The 26,776-nt window shown below is 45.6% G+C and overlaps 1 protein-coding gene across 2 annotated transcripts in view; it reads right to left on the bottom strand.

Moving 5' to 3' along the window:
• megf6b (multiple EGF-like-domains 6b) overlaps positions 1-26,776 on the bottom strand; it is a 39,671-nt gene that overhangs the window by 11,772 nt on the left and 1,123 nt on the right. Inside the window, exons 2-6 of one of the 2 annotated variants that reach the window (XM_053868987.1) lie at positions 24,908-25,042; positions 24,089-24,198; positions 15,653-15,757; positions 2,911-3,033; positions 793-915 (exon numbers count right to left, since the gene is read on the bottom strand). In XM_053868987.1, coding sequence (XP_053724962.1) covers positions 793-915; positions 2,911-3,033; positions 15,653-15,757; positions 24,089-24,198; positions 24,908-25,042 — 596 coding nt within the window. Of the gene's footprint in view, positions 1-792; positions 916-2,910; positions 3,034-15,652; positions 15,758-24,088; positions 24,199-24,907; positions 25,043-26,776 lie in introns of those variants that run through there. The other variant, XM_053868988.1, reaches the window with a different exon arrangement.

Below are 26,776 nucleotides of genomic sequence, written 5' to 3'. Positions count from 1 at the left end.
TGTGACGGTCTGTTTTTTTGCTAAGCTTCCTCTTCTACACAGCAACTCTGGAGCCTCTGTCACCAGTCTGGACCAGCAACAGGTACGAGTCCAGCTGCCGGGAGGCTGATTCATCACTTGTCAAGCCCTAGAGACGCTTCCAGCTCGCACAATACTTGAGTGTGTGGGATCTGTCTGACCTCCCCTGGCTGGGTCGGGACTGATGCAGGTTTGTCTGCTCTTGTTCTGCTGCCCAGGACTTTGGACTAAACATTCAGCTCCGATTTCTAAGAGCTACTCTTCAAGTGCTTGAAGGAAAGAAGCCATCATACTAAGAGTTCTTTCTTCTCCTTTCAACAACTGACAACACCCAACCACCAACCAGGAAACTCTGGTGTGAGCCTTCATGGTTGTGGTGGTCCTCACTGACCACTGAAAAGGTGAAGAGTTATCTGAGACACTTCTGGTCTCACCTGCAAGTCTATGAGCAAACCGAACCAAAAACAAACACGAATGAGGCCATTTTTGTCATTGCCATTCGACACATCTTAATCGGGATAAAGACTACTTCTTCTTTTTCTTTCGGCTTCTCCCTTCAGAGGTAGCCACAGTGGATCATCCTCCAGCTCTGCCTCCTGTCTCAGTGCCACTGTTTCCAAACCATACAACATTGCTGGCCTGACCTTCCCTTTCATCCTTGCCGACACCCTTTTGTCACACAATCGGGATAAAGATATCCATGTTATTCTCGTTGTATTTCATAAAAGTTTTCTGCCTTTAATACATACACCATGGAGGAAGAACCCATCTCACCGAGGCAGGTGCGTCCGTCCACGTGCAGGCGCGAGCCCGGGTGGCATTCACAGTAGTAGGAGCCTCTGGTGTTGATGCATCTGTGTTGGCAGCCTCCATTGTGGACCTGGCATTCGTCAATATCTGTGACAGTACAGGAGGGGAGGGGGGCAGAAACAGGAGCAATTTAACCAAACCCTCTCATTATCAGACCAATGGGGGGGGGCTTGACCCAGAGGAGCTGCCGACCACAGGACATGAGGTGATGGATGAGGAGGGAAAGCTGCAGCTCAAACAAACACAGCACCCATGTGGAAGCAACTACTGAACATTTCACTGCAGATTTAAATTCCTCCGTTGCTTGTCGCCGTCCCCTGAGTCAAGCAAGCGCGTGGAACAAACAAACAGACGGGTGAAACATGACGCCTGTGGGTGCGAGATCCAAATTTCCGGCTTCACAAACACTCATTTGAAGGGTCAGTCACGGAGCATTCCACCCTGGGAAACTCTGACTGACTCCGCTGGAGGTCCAGAGTGGTGTGAGCACGGTGTGATGCGCAAGCATTTCAACAACTTTAGAAAAGGCTGAATAATGACGGTTGTTGTAAATAATAATGTTTCACGCTCCACCAAGTCAACAGAAAGACTTCACAACCTGCAGTGAGAAAGTTGACAAAACTGAAGTATATCGGCCTGTTGCATTTCCTCGGTTGTTCCTACCTTGGCTGTGAAATCTACTGATGCTATAAAACACCTGGAGTCTTCATTCCTCGTGAGCGCGCAGCCTTCTATCTCTCTCTTGCTCTACTCAGGCTCCTCCCTCTTTTCTCAGCCCGTCACATTTAAGTCTGAAGCAGGAATTCAGCCAACCCACTGTGGCATCCGATAAAACTAAAGTACTTCTTTTGTGAAGTTACATTCCTCAGGAATGTGAAGACATCAGGCCCCGCTGCCGCTACCCAGCGCCGCGTCCGATAAGAGCCAGGAATGAAATTCAACATTGTAATCCAAACATCTGTGAGAGGAAAAGAGCTTGCAGTGAAATGTTCCATTCAGCCCTAAACTTTCATCACACGCCAACTCAAACTCACAGGCACATTAGCCTTGAACACCAGAGCCACTTTAGAGAGCAGAGAGTCCGCACTCTTCCCTGATCTGAGCCAAATTTAATGGCTTTGTGAGGGCCACAGAAGGAAACACAGATGGATGGTGGTGACAAAGTGAGTACGAACCTGGTGGAATACACACACCGGCTCATCCTTTCACTGGTGGTGGTTTCCTGCCTTGGGGACTGTTCAGCATCAAGGCGCAGTACTGGTCTGTCTCTAACTCACACCATTCACAAGTCACCAGTCACTCTGTCCTTCTACCCTCACCGGAGCTTTTCCTCCTCTAGGTGGCTGTCCTTGAGCTGGTGTGAGTGGTGTGCTTTAAATAGACAAAACCTTAAATCCAACAGTAACTTCGATCCCCTCCAGTGTTGCGGCTCCTGATGGTTGACCTTTGACATGCGAAGATTCTAAAGTTAAAGGTCATCACGTGACTTGGACTGTGGCCCTTGGAAGTTGGGGGACCAAGTGGGACCTAGAGAAATGATACGTACATGGTGGCAAGAAGTCGAGGAATTAAAACATATGTGAGGAAGAGCAAACTCAGACAGAATGGAGAAATCCTACAGGGAGTCATAAAGAAATGTGGGTGATGATGCACACTGTCACGTGACAAAAGGAATAGAAACAAAAAGTCTCTTCCTGCCGAGCCGAACTTCAGCCTCCAGACCTCATCCTTCACCTCCGACTCAACAAACAGGGACAGATAGCACATTAATGAATGTCTCTGAATATACACTGGCGGGCCGCAGTCCCAGCTGTGATAATACTCCATCAGCACTTCTAATAAACGTGACACGTATGAGATCTCTCACCGGCTCCTCCAGCAGTGCTGGCTGCTGCACAGAGCATTCATTATTCTGATGAACATGTTCATCCCGCACCATGAATGGAGCGTTGGAGCGCTTCTGGAATCAGGCTCTATTGTCAGCTGCCTTCAAACCTGTGGTGGAACTCTACTGTTTTCATGTGGATCAACTGTTGCAACGTGTTCATGTTGGAGAAAGGTCAGCCTGGAGACAAAGCTCACCTTCACAAGTTTTCCCGTCCTCCTTCAGATTTAGTCCAGCGGTACAGCGGCAGTAGAAGCTTCCGATGGTGTTGCAGCACAGAGCTTCACATCCTCCGTTGGTCTCCTCACACTCGTTCACATCTGGCAGAAGGAAGCACAAAGACTAACAGTCAAACATAAGGAGTGAGGTTCTATGCTGCCCTCTCCAGGAGGTGGTGAGAGAGTCAAAGCATTATAAAAGGATCAGGACTGAACACTACCTTGCCTCTAAAGAAAATAATATCATGAGGTTAATGGGATAAAATATAATGTTAACTTGAAAAATCTGCAAGGTCCTGACCAGTGCAGGTTTTTCAAGTTGTTAACATTTGAACAAACCTTCCAGCTCAAGCCTTAAGATTTTTCCAGGCCTCTTCATAGTGAACTTTCCCTCCAGTATCCCAACAACACAGACCATGTTCAGGGGGCAAACCGTTCTGAATACAGCCTGCAGTTCCTACAGTGAGACATCAACGCACCCTGCTGCTGTTCAACCTGCATCAGCCCAAGTTTCCCAACACCGTGGTCTGGGACAGAGACCTGTGGAACATTAGTAGGAGGAGTTCACCTGCCACTAATAAGCTCTTAAATCTCCAGCGGTCCATTAAAAAGTGCAGCACGGAGGGAAACAAAACCACATTAAAGCCACAGAATGAAATGATATCACTCTCAGCTGACTTCACCTGGATCCTTTTATAGAGTTGGGTTGTTGTGGAAGTCTGGAGCATCAGACAACTGAGGGAGATGGAGGAAAAACAACTTATATTATGACCAGTAAATTCCAGCGTTCAGTGAAAACGTGTCAACCTCAGAAAAGATTCCCTGTTATTGTTTCAGTTGGACTCTCCCCCAGTTCTCATTGCATCAGCGATGCAAAGATTTTCGTCAAACAAAACCGCTTGTTCAGATACTCACAAATCTAACTGGAAGAACTGATGAAAAACGAATCCATTTAAAAACATTAGAAATGACTCATTAGATGGCAAGTGACAGATGATGACAAGAAGCGGCGAGACTGAAGTGCGTGGCGCGCACGTGCCTTGGCCACACAAAGCGAGAGCAGCGATGACCCCGCGTGTTCCATGTCGGAACCCAACCCCAGATGAACCCTCATCAGCTCACGTTGGACAGTATTCCATCTGTCAGCCTGAGAAAGATCCATCAACGAAGCGCAGCAGCAGCAGACAGAAGACAGCCACTGAGCCAAACATGACCTGGAGTCAAGGGCAGGGAGACCCCGGGGATCCTGAGCTCAGATCTCATGTTTGTATTGAATGTGAGTGCGAGGAGGTTCATTAGCCCCTATCCCGCCTGAGGCCACACACCTGTGAGGCAGGCCGAGCTGGGGTCTCCGCCGGGTCACTGTCACACTCATCACTCTCAGCCCAATGTGGAAGCAGGAATGTTGAACTGCCACAGGTCAGTGGAAGAATACGTAATGGTGGCGGATGAATGTCTGCTTTGGAAGGAGAGAAAAGACTTCTTCTCTCCGTCAACGGACCGGACTGATGAAATGCTTTTTATGCGACAGTAATGTTCCGTGAACTGGGCCGTTCAGATGGTTTTAGGGCCTGATAGATTATATGTTCATTCCGCATTGAGAATTTCAATGTAAAAATAGGAACAAAAGCCTCGTAAGTCATGGCGGTCTGAAGTCAAACTTGGTGACCTCTGAAGGTATGGGGGAGCCTGAGGGTCAGAACAGGCTGAACTCAGACTTGATTCCTGGGGCCATGAGGGAAGTTATTTCCCCTAAATCAATCAACACGTCACCAGACCCAACCTCTCACGGAGGACACAGCAAAGGAGGAGAAACAAGATCGACTTCTTCATCTGACCACATGCGGCTGCCCTCACTGACCCGGGCCAATGGGGGGCTCTGGGTGGGGAGGTGTGCAGATAAAAAAACTCGTCTGATGCCTAATTCAAGCCATTGCAACAAGTCAAGAGCCAAAAGTTCAGGGCCACACTCAGGCAGATGCAGAGTGTTTGGCCATGTGCTGGTCATTTGGATGCATGGCAGGTTGCACCTGTGGAGGAAAGGCTGCTCAGAGGGAGGAAGCCACCAGTTGTTTTCACAGGAACACGATGCACTTTTAAAGAGTTTTCAAGCTGCCAATCCAACAATTGTCCAATATTTCATTCGATTTTTTTCTCTCAATGAAAAAAAAAATGGAAAAAAAAGACGGCGCAGCAGCTCATTTCCTGAATAATGCTCGCACAACCCAGTAAAAACACGGGCAACGGTGGCCCTGCTGAGTCTACAGGATCCAGATGCCAACATGGAACATCACCACACTGGATCAGCCCAGTGAAAATCCTCCCAACTTTTCATGTTGTTTTGTAAACAGACAGCGAGAGATTAAAGGACTTAAGGACTTGGCAATAAAGCAACTTAATGGTCCTCGACATCACGTAAACAAATCGTGCCTCGGTTGGGCCTGAACTGCTTGTGATTCTGAGAGGAAAATCTGACTACATCATTACGGTCGAGGGCCAAAGTGTTCTGTCATCTTCCAGGTGAAGACGCATGTGCCACGCGGTTGTAAATGTGCAGATGTCACAGAGCACCTCAGGTGGAGGGAAGAATAAAAGGCTATTTTAAAGAAACTGCCAGTGGAATGTTTACATTCCGCTGCTGCGCTGCGTGACTTCCTGTGATAAGAACCAACGCCACTGCTCCCTGCATGACGGACTTTATGTCTCAGTCCACGATTTGGGGGCTGAAGGCGAAGCTGTCGATAGTATCTAGACGGGTCATGGGCCGGAAAATGACTGCATTCATTCAGGGTCCCAACTTGGGAACATGGGACAGTAGACAGCTGACCTGTCTGTAATTTCTGCCACCTTGTGGTCAGCCAGCGCACTGCTTTACTGGTGGCAGAATAAGTCACGTTTTGTTTTTTTTTTGGAGTACATTTTTTTTTTTTGGTTTCGCTACATACTTTTCAATTCGTAGACCTTTGAATGGAGTACAAGAACTGAGGGTGAACTCGTGAAACGGTTCAGGAGCGGTGCTTCACTTCAAGGTGGGACAATGTTTGGTGAAGCCTCTGCTCGACTGAGTCCTCGGTCCTGCTACTCTGATGATGCATTCCATCGCACACGCTCTAACAACCGTTATCACGAGTTCATTCAACAGTGCTTGTGAAAGCTGCTACTTTTGACTGCTCTAATCTTTCATTTTCTCCCCAACAAGCCACAGAGCTGGCTCCAAACACGCCAGGACACCAGGCTACCAAAAACAGAGGGTGACTCAGGACATCCCAGCTGTAGCTGTGCTAGGAATCTTAACAGGGTTCTTTAAAAGCAAGGGATTACATGTAAAAATAAAAAGCTATTGCAGCAGTGACAGAGGACATAAAGCCGGTGTGTGGTGTGCGGGACAGCTGAGGGTGGAGGAGGCTGACTCACTGCAGAAGATGAAGAAGACCAGAGCAGACCAGACGACTTTGGGCCATTCCATAGACCACAGTGGTTTACAATGTTAATAACAAGTTATACTTCCTTCAATAACCTCACAGATGCAGTCACAGCAGTGGCAGCTGTCAGTGACCATCATTGGGACAATGCCAGTGACACAACAGTGAGAACAAGCTGCATCTATTTTACTGAACGTCAGCTGCGACACTGCATTCAAGTGAAAGGAAGGTTGTTAAGGTAGCTCCTTTAGTTTGAAGACACTTGGCCTTTCCTCTTTTTTTTCCTCAAATACCAGAGAGTATCCAGTTTATCTATGTTTGGATTTCAATTTTAGGACGTAGGCCCAATTTCTCTCCCTCAACACTTGGTTCTGGGTGCCCTCCTCTATAAAGTGCCCTCCGACGACAAAGTGAGATGTGACCCTTAGAAGGCGAAGGTGGCTTCCATGGAGTGTTTTGTTTACTGTACATCAAGTTCGGGAACCTCTGACAGCGGTGCTCTTAATCCTCCTCGGTTTGGTGAAGCGACAGAGAAGAAACGGGAGGAGCTGACGCCAGCATCGCCACTATTTTGTCACTCTGGTCACAAATAAGAACTTCTCTTTGGTGTAGAGCCTTCAGTGGAGAGAAATGCAGCACACTGCTTGTATGAAGTTGTTGCCAACCTTCCCGATGTGCCTCTGACACCCATTGTCAAGTCATTCCTACCTCAAATTGCAAAAATCAGAACTGGAAAAAAAGGCTCGGGTCTTTAGAGGCTGACAACAACAACAGAAGTTGTCAGTCCCCACTTGGTGAGTGGAATGCTTCCAACTTTCACCATCGTTTTTTATGCTTTAAACCTTCCAGACAAAACAGAAAAACAAATGGGTCATGTCACCAAGATGCCATTATATGATCTACACAGGAGGAGAAATGGCTTTTGGACCGTAGGGGCTGCTCTTTGACCTTTTGCGTGCGCTGCATCTCTGCTCTACCTGTTGGGACCTGCCGCTCGTCTGACTGAGGTGTTTTGAGCGCCTGGGACAAGGCATGGAGACCAGCAAGAATTCCAAAATTACTTGTTGTGATTTCCAACCTGTCTCCCTCTCAGTCACATGCATGAGGATACGCTGTGATCGGTATGTGCCGAGGTCCTGAGGACGGAAAGTTTCCTATCTAGCCGCGGGGCACGAAGTGGCAGGTACATGACGGGCCGTCATGCTCAAGAGGGGAATAAGCATTTAGAATCAGGCTGCTCCTTCGTGGCTCCTGAGTGACGTTACACAGATTTTCACTTGCTAGTGTGAGGGCAGGAGCCCCATTTCTGACCCGGCATTTTTTGACCTGGTTGGGGTTCTGCATGTAGAAAAAGTGAGCTGAAAGTGAAACGCTTCATTCAAGCTCCCCATTCCTGTTGCTGTGTTTTGCAAACTCCAGTCACCGGTGATTTGCACAAACCTGATGCCCTGGCTCTGCCAGCAGCGACCTTTCATCAGGAATGCTGTAAAAAGCCTAATGAGAAAGGGCAGGCGAACGGCTCTCACACAATTACGGCAGATTATGGTGCGCTGCAGGATGCAGTGGCAGCTAATGGGGTACCCCACCCTGTGACTGCACTCATGTCCCTCTTATTAGAGTCAGTCTCTCCAGCTACACAGAGCGGTTCCCTCACATGGTTACAGCATATGCCACATAAGTAAGACACAAAAGACATCAGCAGAAAACCTTCGTGGACAAACCAAGTTCTGAAAAGTTTCAACACTGTTGAACAGTCAACTCAGCTAGTACACAGAATACTACAAGTCCACTTAAATTCTACATGAATTCTGTATCCATTCAAACAATCAACCTTTATTGACAATGCAGTTTGCATACAATATAATGGAAGTTAAGCCTCTCACCCTAAACCTAACCATCCAAATAAAACAGCTAACCACAACCAGGAACTAAACCAAACGTATATTAAGTTTTAATCCTCAAATTCAGGCTTGAGTTCGTGGGGACCAGCAAAAGGGCTCCACAAAGAAATAAGGGTCCCACAGTGGGGGTGCTTTCTCCACAATTGGTCCTCAGTAGGATAACTATTCTGAAACACGCTATTTTTATGAGGACCTCTCATTGCCGTAACGCTCTCGCCAGCCTCTGATCCTAAACCTGTCCATCCAAAACACACGGCGAACCTTAACCGCCACACTGAAACACAATTAGAATGAGGTTTTCATCCACATACTGAGGCTTAACCTGGTGGGTTCTGACCAACTGGTCCCCACAAGGTCAGCGTTTTGTTAAAAACTGGTCCCCACAAGGCAGGATAAACTAGTGCAGATCAACACAGTCCCGCACCCACATGCACACATGAGCACACAGAGCAAATGACAGACAAATCAAACAGAAAGCAGCGAGAAAGACAAAACAGACCTGGCACGACTGACTTGTGTTGAATTCATTAGAATAGAGCTGAGGAGTTACATTTCATTATGATTTATTACATTTATATATACAACGGAAATAACATATTCCACCATTAACGCATTAAAAAAGGCTCCAAAGCTTCTGTAAAGCTAATGGATAAAGGTTGACAGATCAGGTCGTGGTGGTGTTCGGCTTCCAGAACAATACCGGACTAGAACAGGAAACATGCAAATGCACTGCTAGCCATCAACCTTATATGGCATCATAAGGTCGACCAATAAAGAACGGTTACGGTGGACTCAGAGTTTAGATTAGATGAGATATATTTTATTTGTCCCATCATGGGGAAATTCAACATGTCGCCATAGCAACGGATGCACCTATCTTTCAAAAGACGGTTGAGATAGGTGAAGCCAAATCACGGAGCGACAGCTTCAAAGCCAGAGGAATCTCAACAGAACTGGGACAAGGATGGGAGAGTCAGGGCTGAACAAAAGGAGGCCGTGTGACACTTGTCTGGCACCTCCATTCCCCTTTAATCTCCACTGCTTGTTCTCAAAGTCATGCTTTGCTGCATTCTGACAAAAGTCAGAGAAAAGGCTCCAACCCCTTTGACCAAGAGAGAAAACATGTCAGCGAGCTGCGCAAATTGGTCATTTACACCCCCAATTTACGGCCTGTGGAATAGATTGAGCCGTAAAAAAGACTGATGAGACGGGGTGACACGACCACCTGACCTTACTCACTGTCCGTGAAAACCGTCTGTGAGTTCCAATTCCACCTCCGGTTTTTGTTTTGAGGTGAGAATCCTGAAGCGTCATAACTCTGTCTGTGAAAAAACAGACTTTAATCTGTCTGCAGATCATTGGTGAGGGAAGCTGAGGATGAGTCGGACCTGACACTCCATGCATCATTTGACCGCCCCTTCCAACTGATACGTCTTGTTGGTTCTGAAATCAACTGCACACCTCACCAACTTACAAGATGCCCATCCCGATATTGTGTTATGACACATTTTAATGCTGTCTGCTCACCCCAGCTTCCATCCGGCTCCACATACAGCAGTGGCCCAGCCCCTCAATGACTTTCTTACCTCCAGGTGGACTTCATCATGTGGGACAGACTATTGCAGCCGAGCAATTGACAACTTTGCAATTCAAATTTATGGCGCTCAGGAAGTGCTGGTCAAAGTTTGAAGCAATTTCCCTCCTGCATTCGCAGCTGTGATGTACAGCCTCGCTGTCGCATCTGATCCATCACTGGTTTGACAATGGAAGAGCAAATATACAAGCTACAACAGCCTGACAAACACAGCAGCTGGAACTTCTATGTGGTCGGACAACTAAAGCAAGGAGCTCGGAGTAGTTTCATCCATATGACTACATGAGAAATGGCTCTTTTGGCTCCTAATCTTTCAGTTTTCTTCGCTACTTTATTCACGTCTTATTTTTACAATGCATTTTCAGGCCAATAGAGGGAGTCTTCCCATTTTGGAGCATGAAAACCGTCCCGTTTATTTATAATTATTAAGTATTTTTAAGTATAGTACAACAAGAAACAACCTTACAAGTGCATTAGATACAAATAAGCATGGAAGCAAAGTTGGACAATAACTAAGCGTGGCTCCTCACACAAGGTCGAATGAAATCATCTCGATGAGACAACAAGAATCCCTGCAAACATGTGAGTTCAATTCGAATCCCACTTAAGTGATGTGCAACGGCAGCATGGAGGTCTTACAATGTTGTTCTTGATCCCGTGCAAATACTCTTCAGTGGGATTCAGAATTGAGGGGTTTGTTTTTACAGTGGGAAGGGTCTGAAGGACGCCACGCTGAAGGCCTGCTACATTCCAGTGGTGGTGAGCATGAAGAGGAGCGGCTCCACCGCGAGTCCAGAATGGAACTGCATGGCAGGGTAGCTGGAAATGGCATCACCACACGGTGAGGGTCTTAAAAGTCCACCCTGTGGGGGTCTGACTCCTCGGTCCCTGCTGTTTGGTCCCGTCACCTTCTGTCAGCCAAAGGGAAGATGTGACTGTGTTTGGACTGTGTGTTATTTGTTGAGCGAATAGAAAATTTGTCAACTTCATAAAAGCATCTTACAGTCCAATTTTCTAATCCTTATCACTGAAGACATTCTTGGTAGAGGTCATGAACGTAAACACGTCCTTGTAAATGAGTCCATTTGGATGAAAGCATCCAAATCTGATGTAGTAATAGGCTCCAATGTTTGAAAGGTGAACGTCAAAAGCAGGTCATTGTCATAAAAAGGCACTGTGAAGTGTGCTGACCATACCCACTGTGTGAGTTGGAGCACAACAGCTACAGTATGTGTTGTCTCTTCTAACAATTTGTATTGGTGGTCAAGCTAGTTCCTTTCAGAGACAAGGTCACAGTGAAATCTTCTAGATGCATTTGTTCTGTTAGACATTCTCCTGCAGTATGGCGCTAAGGAAGCTGCGATTCTAAACAAAAGAGAAAAGTCATCATGAGTGAAGTGGGTTACACATCATCTCAAAAAACATATTTGGAATTAGCTGTAGAACTTTCATCTTTCAGTTCTGCCCATTGTACAACTGTGTTACTTAGTGTTGGAGGAGCAGTGACTTTGAATGAGTCGTCAGCAAGTGTTTCACAGTAGAACAGCTGCAATAACTGAAACAAGACAGTAAAAAATACCTTAGTCTGGCGTTATCGTGCGTGTTAGTTTGCTTGTTTTTATGTTTTGGCAGTGCATCTGTGTATTTTATTTTATTTTATTTTATTTATTATTATTATTTTATTTGTTGTTTCATTGTTGCACTGAAGCGCTTTCCTAGTTGGTGGGATCCTCAATGACATGGGCAATAAATTCAGATTCTGAAAATACAGAAATAGTTCTCAATGAACATTGTCAACACGGGAATCATTCATTTCCACAGCATTCCCTTCAATCTACTTGGAGCAGTGAACATTGGTCGAGTTAGTATGAATGGTTAACTCGCAATGGACATAGTGATTTGTTCGTAACAACAATTACATAAATAACTGATGACATAAACAACCAACGAAGACTGTTACACTGATTTGAAAAATGTCTTTGAGAGAAGATTCTGTCTGTCGGAGCCAACACGCTTCAGCACTTTCAAATTTACCATGACAGCGTCTTGTCCAGACAGTGGACAGCTGACGCTCCTAAATCAGTCACTAAGAGACAATGCCGAGGATGTTTTGGTTGTTCCGCAGCTGCCGCTTGTTTTAATGCCGACTCTGTGGGTCACTTCTGAACGTAACACAGACTTATTAAATCAGCCATGAAGAACCTGGGGTCAGTCAGCCGTGGTAACCCAACACACACAACCTATAGACATGGCCAGCGTCTCTGAAGAACAAATCCCTCTTTCAAACTCTGCAGTGAACAACCTCAGACGTCTGCACACACAAGACAAAGGTGCCGCTATATGATGTGAGTTTAACTTTCAAATGGTCCTGATAGGAACATACATAAAGAACACACGAGACATGACCATTCCTCAGCGATAAGAGAGAGGGCGTCTGATGACTCGACATAATTCAGCTTTGGAGCCTGAACACAACACAACATTACAGTGTCAACGCTGCATGACTCACAGGCAGGTTCCAGCAGGTTTGATGGTCCTCTAGTCTGAGAAGAGACCACTGTTGAACTTGACAAAATAGCAGAGTGAGACACCAATTAGAGAGCTGCAGAGGGTTGGAGGCAACATCTGACACCGACCCAAACTGAACAGAGTTATACAAGCAAACATGACCCAGTGGTTTCCCTGGAAAAATTACAAGGCCAACAACAATGCGGGTTTTGCTAAGTCATTGCAAAGAATTTGAACCATTCACGAGGAAAGTAACATTTCTCAAAGAATGTTGCTTAACACCTGCAACACACTGATCATTTTAGACTGAAATTGTGAGCAGCTCATTCGTTCTCAAACCTGCTGTTCAATATATCAATAATATATATATATATATATATATATATATCAATAAGATGAAGAGGAGTTGCAGTTTGCACGTACTAAAATGTGGGCAAAACAATCGCAGCAAGTCATCAAGGCTCCATTTTTTGTTTCAGTGTTTAAAGGCGCAGTTCAACTCTCAGCTGTTAGGACCTTCTTCCACTTGTGAACGGCGCTGTTAGCTACATGTTAAGAGTCACTACCACATAAAAGCCTTGTGATATAAAGGCGTGGCTGACGGTCAAGAACAAGACCAGCAAAAAGATTCTGAGACTGTAACCCTCCTGTCACATGCAGTGGCCTGAGCACACTAAAAGCACATCAGCCCTCCGTTAGTCCGACTGCAAAGGAAGCCAGCACTGAGCTCCAACAGTGACTAGAGGCCTGCCAGGTCTAACAGCCTGGAGAGTGGTTCCTCTCAGAAGACACCCCTGCCAGCTGACGGCAGGTCGAGGATACGAGCGGACAGATTTATAGAGGGGCTTCAGTTAGAATGGCTGGACCTGCGTCTCAAGAAGCAGGACGATGGTTGGAAGAGACGACGTGAGATTTCGTTTCCCGGTAGTTTCATGTAAAGTGAAAATGTATAGGCAAAATATGCAACACTCTGCTTGCAAAATGATGCCACGCAGTAAGTCAGGGAGATTAGTGGAAGCTCAGCAGACATTCTATTCTATATATTCTTTATTTTTGTTCATTTATTTTTATTTATTTATTTATTTTTGTTCATTATTGCACGTTGTTCCAAAGCTCTTTCCTAGTTGGTGGGATCCTCTACTGGCCTTGGCAGTAAAGCAGATTCTGAGAAACACAGCAAGTGCGATCACCTCTTCTTCGTCCTGCGATCAACATTTCTGAAAATATCACGGAAGCCAATCCTCTCTCTGAAAGCGACTGTCCCTCAGGGCAGTTGATGTGAGCAGACAGTAATGAGGAAAACATGAAATGGTCATGTGCTCACACATAAACATCGACGGTGGAGTTGATTTATGGCGGAACCGCTGCGACACAGAGCCGAGGCTCCATTAAAAAGCAGGACAGCTGACAGCATGAGACCGCGACAGAGAGCAGGGGGCTACTTTGCCCCGTCAACCAGAGCCGGCACAGACGGGGACGAGCCACATCAAACCAGCTCGGCACTGACATCACCACATGTGACTGCAGAGGAAACAAATGATGAGTGAATAAGTGCGTGTTCACATCTGCTCCTCATCCCTGCACTCCTGCCTCCTTTACTTTCAGGTAAACAAGCTCCAAATCCACGTGAGGATGTGAGTGACAGCTGTGGACCGCAGCAGTCGCCCAAGTTATTTGTTCCCACCTCTGGAGCGTGACAGAGTTACCACCAGAGTTCCTGATCTGCAAAGTGTTAAAGTCTTCAAATAAACCACTTAGCACATAGTCGACTCGATAACACTGACCTTTGAACTCCGACCTTTGAATACTTCAGTGGTGTTCAGTCAAAAACAGAGATTGAGTTTTCGGCAGTCGTTGTCCACATTATATTCCAGGTGTGTTGAAAACGTATCTTGTGTTGTATTCATTTATTGAGATAGTTGAAGAGGCCTGGTCACAACATTGAAATCAGATGTGACTCCATTTTAACAGAGAACCTCTAAAAACACACGGGTTTATGCTCTGTCGCCATAAATCACACATTATTGCAGAAGTATTTCAGTTATGTCCCCAGCATACTTTTCACTTCACTTCAGTTTTGCATAGCAAAGCAGGTAGTTCATCATAAATATTCCTGGTTCATCACCAAGAATCACGACGTCATTCGCATCACGGCTCACCATTTTTATCCATTCAACTAAGTTCCACTAGCTTGCTGCCTGAACCACCTCACAAAACGACCGGTGAGAAGATCTGGCAGGGTGGTCAGTCCTGGGTAGGAAGAGCTGGGGCAGCTGAAATGAGTTTTCTCCAGTGGGTGGACTCTCTCCACGAGACAGGTAAGGAGCTCAGCCATCCGGGAGACTCTCAGGCCAGAACCAATGCTCCTCCAAGAGAAGCCAGCTGAGGTGGTTCTCCTTCTCCTTCTAATGGTGGCCTCCTGGAATCCTCCCGGGACGGATCTAACTGGGAGGAAACTTCGGGTCCAACCAAGAAAACCTTGGAGACACCATGCTTTCGCTTGGCAGGGAAACACTGTCTCTGAGAGGGATGCCTGGGTCTCTTTGCTTCGGCTGCTGCCCCCACGACCTGCCCTCAGCTAAACTGTAGATTATGGATCGGACAAATGAAGTGCTAGCAGATGCTAGATCTTTGCAGTGCATCAGTGTGTAGTGAGGCGCGGCATCAATACAGCCAAAGAGTTTCCATCAAGACAAACGCTTCAGTGAACCACTGCGGGGCTTGAAGAGCAGCTGTTTGATGGAGATTCCTCCATCCTCAGTAGTGATTACTACGCCAGAAGAATGTACCATTAAAAAAGGGGGCAGAGTCCACAGAGAGCTCAAATCATGCTGATGATCCGCCAGTGTTTCGCTACGAAGCTTAGAACAACTGACAGAAAAAGAATCCAGTCAAGAGCCAAAAGTGAATTGGCCAAATGAATGAACAACAACACGCACTGAGGGTCAAGAAGTGCTTCACTCGAGACAAAGAGTCAAAAATGTGACACCAACAGGAAGTTCTTGTCGTGTGGCCTTATCAGACAAAAGCAACAGAGTTTTACTGACCCAGCTCAAATGTAACAATGGGTACGGAGATAAACTGGCTGGCGAGCGTTGGGGAATGAGCCAAATGCTTACGTAAGGAGATTCTATTCCAGGACAGACGGCAAATGTAGGTTAAGATCTTCAATCGTTCACCATCGATCACAAGATAAATTTACCGATGAGGCTCCTCGGTATCATCCCCACACCAGGGTAGGGTCACGGAGGGGGGAAAGATGTTCTCCAGAAGATGAGGTGTGTTTTTTTACTCACCGTACTGACAGCTCGGACCATTGAATCCAGCAGGACAGTCACATAATTGGCTCGATCCCGCTCGACACTGACCGCCATTGAAGCAAACTCCATAGCTGCAGACAGCTGAAAGAGAAAAGGAGGGGAAACAGGATGAGCTGGTGTCACGCTTTCAAATATCGGGGCATTAAAGGCATTCAAATGTTGAAATTAAGCTCTGCTCATTGAAAAAAAAAAAACATTTTAGCTCAAAAGGGCTGATTCCAGTGAGCTAAGAAATATGTCACTGCAACCATCAGTTCACAGCAAATTTAAATCTAAATATTTTATTTTAATACTTCATTAAATTGCTGCTTTAATCTTTTATAAAGAATGGCGAATAATGAAATAACCATATTGTTATCTGTTAACAGAACATATGCCAGTGTTGGCACAAAATGCTAGCTTACATGCTATCATACATTGTTTTGCATTTCTAGTTTGAAAGCGATACCTGGTACGACAGCACGTTGAATAAAGGCTAATGTCGAACGTGAAGTGAGTCATGGGGCGGAAAAAGCGCAGAGTCACTGAGCTAATTCGGCTCATCCATCTCTTGGAGCCAGAGGGTCTGTGCCCATAAATCCCAAAGTGCTTTCACCTGTTAAGACGTGAAATTCGAAGAATCTGCTGCGCGCAACCCGTAACAGTTAGAAACTAGGTAAGTGGGAGCATGGGAACACACCTCCGAGCAGCATTCCTCACACTCATGTTGATCAAGAGCTGTGCATGTGAGGTCATCGTATCTGACGCGGCTCGAATGGGATCGGACATCACAACAAGGTGTTGAACAAGCGATGGGACGATTATCTGAGATTATGAGTTCACATGCTCGGTGGGATTATAAGTCTTTGAAGAGCAGACATTTATGGCAGTGTCATGCCGTGTTTCCAACGCAGTCTTGAGAGGGTCTTGTGTTGGATCGAGATCTGCTCATTCAAATAAAGACTGCAGAAGGTTGGCTGTGGTCAGAGAGCATCCTGGGTCCAGAGAGGGTGTTCAAATGCTTTCTAACCAGGAACTAGAAACGGTTGGGCCAGTGGAGTCCGAATTAGCTTAGCATGCGGCAAAGTAGACCGCATCTCTTCAGTATTTTTTCAATCTCTGGTTCATGGCATGCATTCAACAATGTATTTTTATGTGTTTTTCGTCATCTCTTTCTGCTTATAAATGCCATTAAATCCTGAGAAATATGGTTGTAACATTGAAATGAGATTCCTGTTCTCTAAATCCGGCTCCTGAAATGTGGATTTGGAAGAAAATGTCGACCCCAGTTCATACATATACAAAAGTAAGATTCCAAGCCAGTAGGAATAGTGGGAATCGATGCTTTAAAAAAAAAAGATAAGATCTGTTTGTGAACGTGTGACACAGATTTGGAATTGGAAACGTTCCATTCATAAAATTGATCATATATTCCTTGAATAAATTAAAGATTTATAAGACCTTGCCTGAACATCTTGTTATCATCTGGCACTGATCCTGGACGACAGAACATCTATGCCACTCGCCAGTCTACCACACAGAAGCCACTCCTGGACTTCCTTTCTGTTGCCCCACTGAACAGGACCCAACAAATGTCCAGGTCTTGTACTAAACTGTGCCTGTTAGGCAGCACATCCTTGTGCCTGTGTTGGCTTGAAAGCCAGCCCCAGGAGGAAAACCTCAGTCATGATCAAGACCATCTACCAACACGGCCACTCAGGTTCAGGGCAGCCCAGTTGGGAGTGATATGATACGACACCATCATGGACACCGACTGACTGGGAGGTTAATTCCAGAGTTTAAACAGCACCACATTCCTCAGTCCACTGATATTAGCGCCGGCTGTGAGGGATCACGTTCAGGGGACATTCTTTAAAAAGTGAAATGAACAAAATCACTTGAAACAGAACAAAAGGTCAGGTGGCTCACAGTGTCACATCAGAGTTAGTGTCAAAGGAGGGAATGTCGGCCCCTCCCTCTCAGACGCCTGGCAACCGACCAGGGCATTTTTGGCTTTGCCCCCATCCTGAGCCCTTGTTAATCTCCCCTCAAGTTACTCCTTAATGTGGCATGCGGCGTGGCATGAAACTCACTCCCATCGGTGTTTGCCCTCAGCTACAAAGACACTTTCTCTCGGGGGGAGGATTAGCACTCTTGACAAGAAGAAGAAACAGTGGGAGCAGGGTCAGCCGCTCACGAAGGGAAGCTGAAAACCAGCGAGCAGGTGTCTCACTTTCAGCTTCTGAAGGGGATGACCACATCAATTCAGAGGCAGCGCGGTGTTTGTTTAGGCCCCATCAATCTGTTTGACCCCTGGAGAGAGCCCCGCAGGGGGAGCACATGAAGGCCAATCCACAGACACAAAGGCCGGCGCACAGGGCTCCGTTTGGTGCCGTAATTGCTACGCACAGAGCTAAGCACTGTATTTTGAGCTAACAAATCATGTATGCTGCGCAGAGGAATGTGTCATTTCAAAGAGCTCCTGTCATAAGCAGGGCCAGCTCTGTCAGATGATCCCTGAAAGGTTTCTTTGAAAGACCTTAAATGCTGCTCCAGCCAAACACAAGGTTTGTGAATGATGCCCGACAATGCTGCAGAGGAATGCAGAAGACACTTATTAGAATACAGCTCCGGTTCCACACATTTCTTCTCATATTGTGAGGGCCACTTTTATGATTTGAAACATGGGCCTCACTTCAGAACATCGTTCCTAGTTTTGACATTGTCTTGGCCAGCAGCAGATGAAGAGTGACTCATGCTAGGGATGTCATGCACTCAATGCAGGAAATGTAAAGTGCGTCCCAGTCACAAAAACAACAACTCAACGCTAAGGGTTTCACGTTGGACTGATGAGGAGGTTGCTCTAGATTTGGGCAGAAAACTGCATCCATGCCCAAGTTTTATTTTTCTGTTGGTACAAAACACGAGTCATCATCAGCCTGAAATCAAGTCAGGCTTGAAGTCATGACAGACCTCCACCAAAGCTCTCACAGAATGTGGTGTTACACATGATTCAAAGCAGAAAGCAAACTTGAGAGAGCGTTTTCATTTTTGTCATCCGAGAAAATAGCAGGCACAGCTCATACTATGGACTTTTGTCGAAGTTGAAGAAAGAGATAGTGACGGGCACAGTAGAAAATCTTCCACTAACAAACCGTTTCTCCATCAGTGAAATACAGAGCCAGACATCTCAATGATGAATGAATAGTCTGGTCGTCCTCTAAAATCAACCGTTTTCCTCTTCACAGTTCTCACGATGACACGTTCACCTTCATGCATCCGACAGCTTCTGTTTCTTGTAGCACGGTGCGGATGAAATGGCCCTCGAGTGGCTTTTAACCGCACCAACCTCATGGTTCACCAAGATTTGCTGTTGTAAATAAGTACTTTCTTCACCTATAACTAGTTCAATGGTGGACACCAAGGCTCTTTTTCTTGCTCTTCCAAGGTTTCTGCCACACATATTTAGTTCACCTTCACACACTTCATATAGTCTGGTGCTGTATCTCCACAGATATGGAATACGTGGGATGTATTTTCTTATTTGCCACAAGCAAAAGTAAAAGGCAAAGAGGAGATACACAAGGCACCATGAAACGGATTCCTCTCAAAGATAAACTCAGTTACGGTGACTTGAAATGAACCTGAACACTTGCCATGAGGCTCTGCAGCCCAGTCAACCAATCACAGTGGTTGGTCACTGCAAAACGCAAAAGCCGCCAAGATTAAGCTCCTTGACATCAGACCAAAGAAATCGAAAAAAGAATTAATTGTTTGGTTTACTGTTTTCACCCATGGGAAAACAGTAAACCAAACAATTTAACATTCACACACGGGAAAAGTAACCCAGTAGTTTTTGTCAAAATTCAGTATCAATGATGGACCCCGTTTAAGATGCTAGTTCAGAAGTGATGACATAAATCCCCACTCCTTTATAAGATAGAAATCACTGACCTTCCTACGGCCTCGACTGCACCGCTGCACCTGCAGCTTAAAGACCAACTAGCATATTTGCATTGAGTAATATGGATTCATACAGTCGTCAACTGCAACCATGCAGCCATCTGTGTTGGAAGAGTTACACGAAGAAATGTCTTGTGTCATCATTAGAGAGAAATAGTCTAAGTTTAATGACAATTTATTTGTCTGATATGTTCAGTATTTTTTATCAAATTGAAGAGCCTGCTATAGAGAGACAATACTTAATAGATTTACAAATAAATGAGAAGATCATTATGACTTGGTGATTTATAAGAAGCTCACAAGCTGAAAAGTCTTAAGTGTTGAAGGCTTCATGGCTGCGTCCCATAAACAGATAAAGACCACCCGTGAGAAGACACCAGACCATTTCCGTTTACTTTCCACCTCACTTTCTTCTAGCTGCGGCTCCTCTGTTGGCCTGGTCCCACGACAAAAGGAGGCCAGTTCCCATTCAGCAACAATCCAGGAGGAGAAACTGGAGGAGCTATTGTCCAGGGCCTCAGTCTGTGCTACAGAGCTTATTGTTGCCATCAATCATCGGAACTGCTGGTATCCCCTCCCGGCTGACCCCGTCCGCCCTGGTCCGGCCCGTGGCTGCATGGTGAGCTCAAAGGTTTAACTCCTTGACTGAGTGGCGCTTAACTTCTTAATATTTAAGTGGGGAAGTTGAACACAAAAGTCGCTTTTGACATAATGAGAGCATGGGGCCAAGTTTGGCCCTTTGACTGGGACACTTTTCCCCCGAAAGGTCAGAGACACAACAATGGCATGCTCAGAATAATACAATTTAAAACACAAAAACATATTAACAAACCAAAATCCTTTGTTCTGAAAATTTGAGTTTGGGCTTCAAAGAATGGAGAGGCGAGTTATTGGCAGGATGATGCTCATGTTATGGTAGTAAAGTTCATTTGGTGAATTAATGTCCGAACTCGGCCCTCACAAGAAGGTGTTTCTCCCAGGATGGGTCCTCACAAGAACGGATAAAGCAATCCCACCATCATGAGGTGTTAGTGGTCCTTACAAAACAACTGACTTTAAAATTCCACCCATAAGTGTTTAAGTGTGTAAGTGTCCAATTAGCTTTGGGAACAAGGTAATTGGATTCTCAACTGTCTCCCTAATAACCATTCACAGTGTAAACAAACACCGGCACAGACAGACAGAGGCCTGTACAACCATGAAAAGCCAAAGGGAAGGTTCCAAATTGCCAGACGGTGAATCTCTATCTCCACTCAGAGCATCGCAAACGTCCAGCTTGTGGGTATTTCTGTAGGATTTGATAAAGCGGCGCATTTTACAAAGCATATTTTCCCCCTTGGATGTTGCTGCTGAAAACAGGGCCACAGATTACATTCTGCTGAATGAGGAACAGTGCAGATACGGCAGAGCAATGTGTGCGGCGGGAGTCGGGCAGAGGGAGGATGGCGGTGTGAGTCTGCTTTTATCCCGCTTCAATGGCTCGGAGAAAAGGGTGATTAGCTTGTCCCGTCTTCAGTTACAAAGATAAAAGGCCATGTCTGATGTTGAAAAGAGCCGTCATTGTCATACAGAAAAACAGAACACCCCCACCCCCACCAAACAGCGAGGGGAGGCCTGCATAATGCCTATTCTTCCTCAGCGTCTTTACATTTCTTTCCTGCAAATAAAAAAAATGAACAGCAACAAGTTGGCCAGGGAGAGAGAGAGAGCACTTGGCAGCCGTTTTTCCCTGGGTTCAAGTACCAAAGTTGGTCCAATATCTCAGACAAGGCGAAGCAAAAGCGATAGCAAGTAGGGATCGTGATTTGGTACATAAAATATGCATTGTTTGTAAAATAAACTGTGTGAAGTGAAGCTAAAAACTGCTGAGAGACCCGTCACTCCAGAACTGTAAAGTGGCTGAAAATGGAGTCACAACAAGGTCTCATCTGTTGGGCAGGTACAGGGAGAGGCATGAATGAAGCAGGGAAGGAAACAAAGAGCAGCACCTGTGAAAGTGACCAACCCATCTACAGGAAAACAGCTCTGTTAATGGCATGCAGGCTATGCGATCTGGATCACTGACTGTCAAATCCCTTCAAAGGAGTCATCTTGGCCTCTACAGTGTGGGGCAAAGCTTATCCACGAGGAGACGAGCTGCTGTGTGACCAAAAGTTCCAACCATGGCTCCATCACTCAGGATTTGGCTGAGCACATTTACAGTTGTGTTGTCATGGCCTATCAGAGTGTAGCAGGTGGTCCTCCTACCACCGCAGCAGGGTTTCACCTCACAGTTATATGTGCTTTTAGACTCAAATTCTGTTTTATGACTTGACTCAACCAGGCTGTTCCTGTTCAGAGGATTCAGAGTTTTTCTTTTAGACAATGTTCCTCCACCATTATCTGTCCATAATGGGCTTTGGCTGAGTCATGGATGGCTCATCGGCGAGCATGACTCGTCCGCAGGTCTGATCACCTCTGTGTTTTCGCACCGACACGCCGCTTCACCAATGTTCGGACTCATATCCTTGATGATGCCCACAAACTTTGGCATCTCTGTTCTGTAGCTCATTTGGTCTTCAGATTTGAACATCAGACAAGGTCATATTTCCTGACCTGAGTCATGAGAACCTCTCAGCTAGAGACCAAAATATGAATCACGCTCTCAGTCACAGGCCAAAGAAAGTAAATCCTTCACTCAGTAAAGTAAAGCAATATCAGTGTATCCACTCATCAACAGAGGCTAGCTCCAGATCCCACCCAGACGGAGACAAAATTGGTCGTACAGACACACGTTCTGTGTCGCACAGGCCTTCCATCCACACAAATCCAGCCTTTTCATCCACCGTATCAGATACTTTTGGAAACCGGGTTTGAGGGTGAATAATACAATACGGATACGGAAACGCTTCTCTGTGTGGACAGTGGCTCTGGATACATCAACGCCCCATCTGCCTTGGCTCTCTCCACAAAAGTCGCCACCTCACACTCAGACCAGCGAACAATGGGTGCGGCTTTGCGACGCCCAGTTTAAAAATCCTAGCTAAACGCCTCAACACAAGTGGAATGTTTTGAGCGTTTATTTTCTCAAACCATCACCAAACAAGAACAGTTCTCATGCTTCTGACGAATGACTGTTGACACCAACGTCTCATATCGATCGATTTGTTTTTGCAAAGCAGCACTAATACTTTGCACACAAGTGTCATTCGCGCATGCCCAACATTGTCTTTGTTTTGTCTTTGTTGCTACAGCATTGCAGCGCCTCTACAGTCCTGGCATGAGTTTTACATTGTTTCGAATCGTTTCGCGTGAATACGTTTGGACGGTAAAAACTGATTCATTTTCATCGAGCACTTTTTGGAAACCAGCACCAGAAAATGTGCACATAGGAAAATGTACGACTCTTTGTGGATGTGGCCTTAATGTTCGCTGTGTCTCACCAGCAGCTCCAACAGTGTTTTTGTCGTACGTAGACATTCAAACATACATGTCTGTTCCTCTCGTTCATTGATTTCTCGCTGTATTTCGGACATTTTCAAAGTTTCCAGCTGGACAGCAGTCAGTCAAACAGCTAAGCTTAAACCATGCAGTCGTCATGCACTGCAGATGACTTGTTTCAATTAGAATTCAAGTGAATATTGAACTGTTTCAAAAGCAAATAATGACTTCAAGTTTGACATTTGACAGATTGTCATGATTCGCTTTTATTTTGGTTTCAGTAGTTCCCCTTTTGTGTTTCCTTCCTTCCTTCTTTCCTTCCTGTTTTGGGGCGCAAAGCTGAGATTTGTTCGTTTGATCTCATTCCATCGTTCTCTTATCCGTTCGTTGACTTACTGTGAGTTTTGTGTTGTTCTTCCCTTTGTCTATTTGCTCTGTGTTGCTTCCTGGTGTTCTCTTTGTTGTTGCCTTTCCTTGCTCGTGCGTTCGTTTTGACAAACACTGTAGTTAGTTTGTATTTGTTCTCTCTATTTACAGACTACGCTTGCATTCATTCCCCTGGTTCGGTGACGCTTTTTGTTGGACTTTATTCTGTTGTGGACTCATCCCAGTTCGGTGACGTTTTGGATTTTGGTCTTTAGTTTATTTCTCCCCATTCAGTGATATATATTATATATTATAAACTATAGTATTCAACCCGCTATCTACCTCCTGTGACTCTTCCATTACTGCTCCGCGTCTCGAACATAACTGTCAATTGTTCAAGTTCCAATCAAATTATCGCGTGTGGATAAATGGCTTCAGTCAGAGGCGACGTCTGAGTTGAATGTTCCCTTCACCTATTGAATAGCTTCATAAATGTGAAATGGATGAAAATGTGTCTTCTCCAGAGTGGAATGCCTGAGGGACCTATTGAACCCTTTGACCTCCGCACTCAAACCTGTGATTATGCGTGTGTAAATGACAGGCCAACATGTCACTGGGCTGTGGGACAACAGCTCTGAAGACAATTTCCTTGTTGACACAGAGCGAGAGAAACATGACACTTACGATAAAGACAGCCAGCTTCTCCGTTGAGTTGCGACCATCCTGGGCAGCACTTGTACACAGTCTGATAATCCTGCCGGTACACTTGTCTGTACGCTGTGTAATACGCCGTCCTGAAACAATGACAAACATTGGGCTTCACTTCCTCAACATGGAAGAGTACGGATGAAACAGAGGACTGATTTTATTGATCAGAAAAAGACTTAACATCCCTATATTGGTCAAAGGTTGTCGACCGATGTGTTCTACAACACATATCGGTCAAGAAAACATTTTGAGCAAGCATTTCCTCGTCTTTCAAACGTGTGAGTCTGGGAGATTGTTTCGCAGTCTAGGGCCATTCCCTGCACTTTTGGATCCCTCTCATTCCCACACCACCACAGTCATTACGCAGCGTGGATACATGTTTTGTTTACAACAACTAATTGAGGCCTTGCTCTGCTTCAAAGCTGCCTTTGATTCCACGGCGAATGTCGCAGGGAAAGCATACGAGTGGGAAACGCTGGCTCTTGGACGCTGCCTAGGACCTGGGAGTTCAGACTGGACTTCAAAGGAATGCGGGCTGCTCAGATGCCAGTCTGTTAAATGGCTAGTGAGGCTACACCTTACACTTAACTGGACAAGTGGCTGAAAGCTGTCATTATGGCACAAAACCGGGGGAGAGGTGGAGATAAGGAGAAAGAGAAGATGAAGGAACAAAAGGTTGTCACTGATAAAAGTCGATTCTCGCGGGATAACGCTTCTCTCCCTGCAGGCACCGAGATGGGCGTGTTTGTCTGAGCACTGCAGCAGGAGACGAAGGCGGCACATTGCATTACTCACCTTCTCTCGTAGCCAGTGCACCACGACTGTCCAACACAGCCTTGCTTCCACACTTTAACCATACGTGTGAAGGCCTGCACACACGGCTGCCTCTGGGCTACCAACGTCACCTCCCTCTCCATGCACACGTTTGGCCTGCAGCGAGAAAAATGGTGAAAATACTTATCGTGTCCAAATGCTCTGTGGTATTTAGCCCATGTCCAGAGAGCAGTAGGGCAATCTTTGAGGGCAGAATGGAGACTGAAGGTCAAGTCTTGCATGAGGCACTTGCTTCATGTCAGCTGCATGACTTGGCTGCTTATAAAAGCCATATCAAAGTCTCATGGAAACAGCAATAAAACAGTCAGTTCACACACAAGATATAGTTCTTCTTTAGACGTCATTTAATGGCCGACAATGAGAGGTTCAGGAGACGAAGAAATGTGGGTTTCATCTGAACGAATGATGTCCCTCGTTCAAAATATAAACCATTTCAGAACTAGAGAAGTACCGGCATCTCACATGAAATGACCCGAACAGTGTCCGTTTGCTGAATCCTGGTACTGAAACTGCCCAACATTCCAGCTCTGACCTGAGAATCCTGATCCTGGGTTACAGTCAGGCATGGCATATGTGATGTGCGTTCACAGAAGAGATGGAACTCAAAAGAATCACAGGAAGCATGTGCGCCAGCCTTCCCCCATCAAGGTTCTCCATAAAAAGAAATGTCAACGCAAATGTGCATTTTCTTCAACTCTCGCAGTGATGACTGAAAATATCCCAATCCCAGTTATATAACCCAGTGCTAAGGAGCAAACAAGCTTCCACTTGTGTTCGGGACAGTTTGTCTGTCAACAACCAGCGAGGGGTCAGCTGTCTCTCAGCCCCAGGTGAAGTCACTTAACCCTCCAACTGGGGCGCTTTGCTCCTTCTGACACAAAATCTGTTTGAGTAAGAAGGTGCCTGTGACGACTCAGCGCTGGAGTGACTGAACAAACAAATTACAGAGGTAAATAAAACTGTTTCAGCCTGTGGTTGGCGAGAAGAGGGTTTGTAAACTGACCTGTCCATGTATTAAGTCCAAGCTTCTCTCCTGAATACCTGAGCAGCATATCAACTCTCTGACATACCAGTGAGGTGTTCAAGAGAGCTCTCATAGACTCATAGGAGTGTGAACGATGAAACCAGAATTGCTTTACTACTGTACGTGATAACCAGTCAGACATGGAGCCTCAGAACTGCTCTACCTGCTCTACTAGCACGCTCAAATCCCCAAGTGTAGGCTAGGTGCCTGGTGCTGATCTTTGGCTGAAAGCGAGTGCTTCACACCATGGCACATGAAACAATCATTCTTAAACAATCTTCTTTAAAGAACATCAGTTTGACTCCCTGCACACACACTCATGCCTTGAACGCCAGCTACCTACAACCATTGACTGCAGGTTTGCCATGGAGTAAACATGAAGCATCAAGCCAGAGAAACAGCAGGAGTTGTACACAGAAGTCCTGTGTCTACATTCAGCGTCTGAATTTTCCTCACTTTTTTTCATACATATATTTATTAATTTTCACAATTACAAATGGCAAACAAATACAAAGACAAAGAAAAAAACAACCAATACACATTTCCCCACCCACCCTCGACCCTCAATACCAACTTACTCTCAGGGTTTAAAATCAACTATAAGTGTCAGTCACATAAAGTCACAATCACAGCAAAGAAAACAACGGCTTCTCTCATAGAAACTGCATAAAAGGCATCCAAATATCATAGAAGTCATGCACTGTCCCTTTTGATATTTAGGTCAGTTTTTCGAGAGCCAGATTGCCTGAGCCATTGACCAACTGTAGGAGCTGAAACATTTTTCCAATTCAGTGCAACAACATGTC

The sequence above is a fragment of the Synchiropus splendidus genome, chromosome 6 (genome assembly GCF_027744825.2).
Source record: "Synchiropus splendidus isolate RoL2022-P1 chromosome 6, RoL_Sspl_1.0, whole genome shotgun sequence".
Lineage (NCBI taxonomy): Eukaryota > Metazoa > Chordata > Actinopteri > Syngnathiformes > Callionymidae > Synchiropus > Synchiropus splendidus.
The sequence above is the reverse complement of the archived record's forward strand: the minus strand, read 5'-3'. Positions and strand labels throughout refer to the sequence as shown.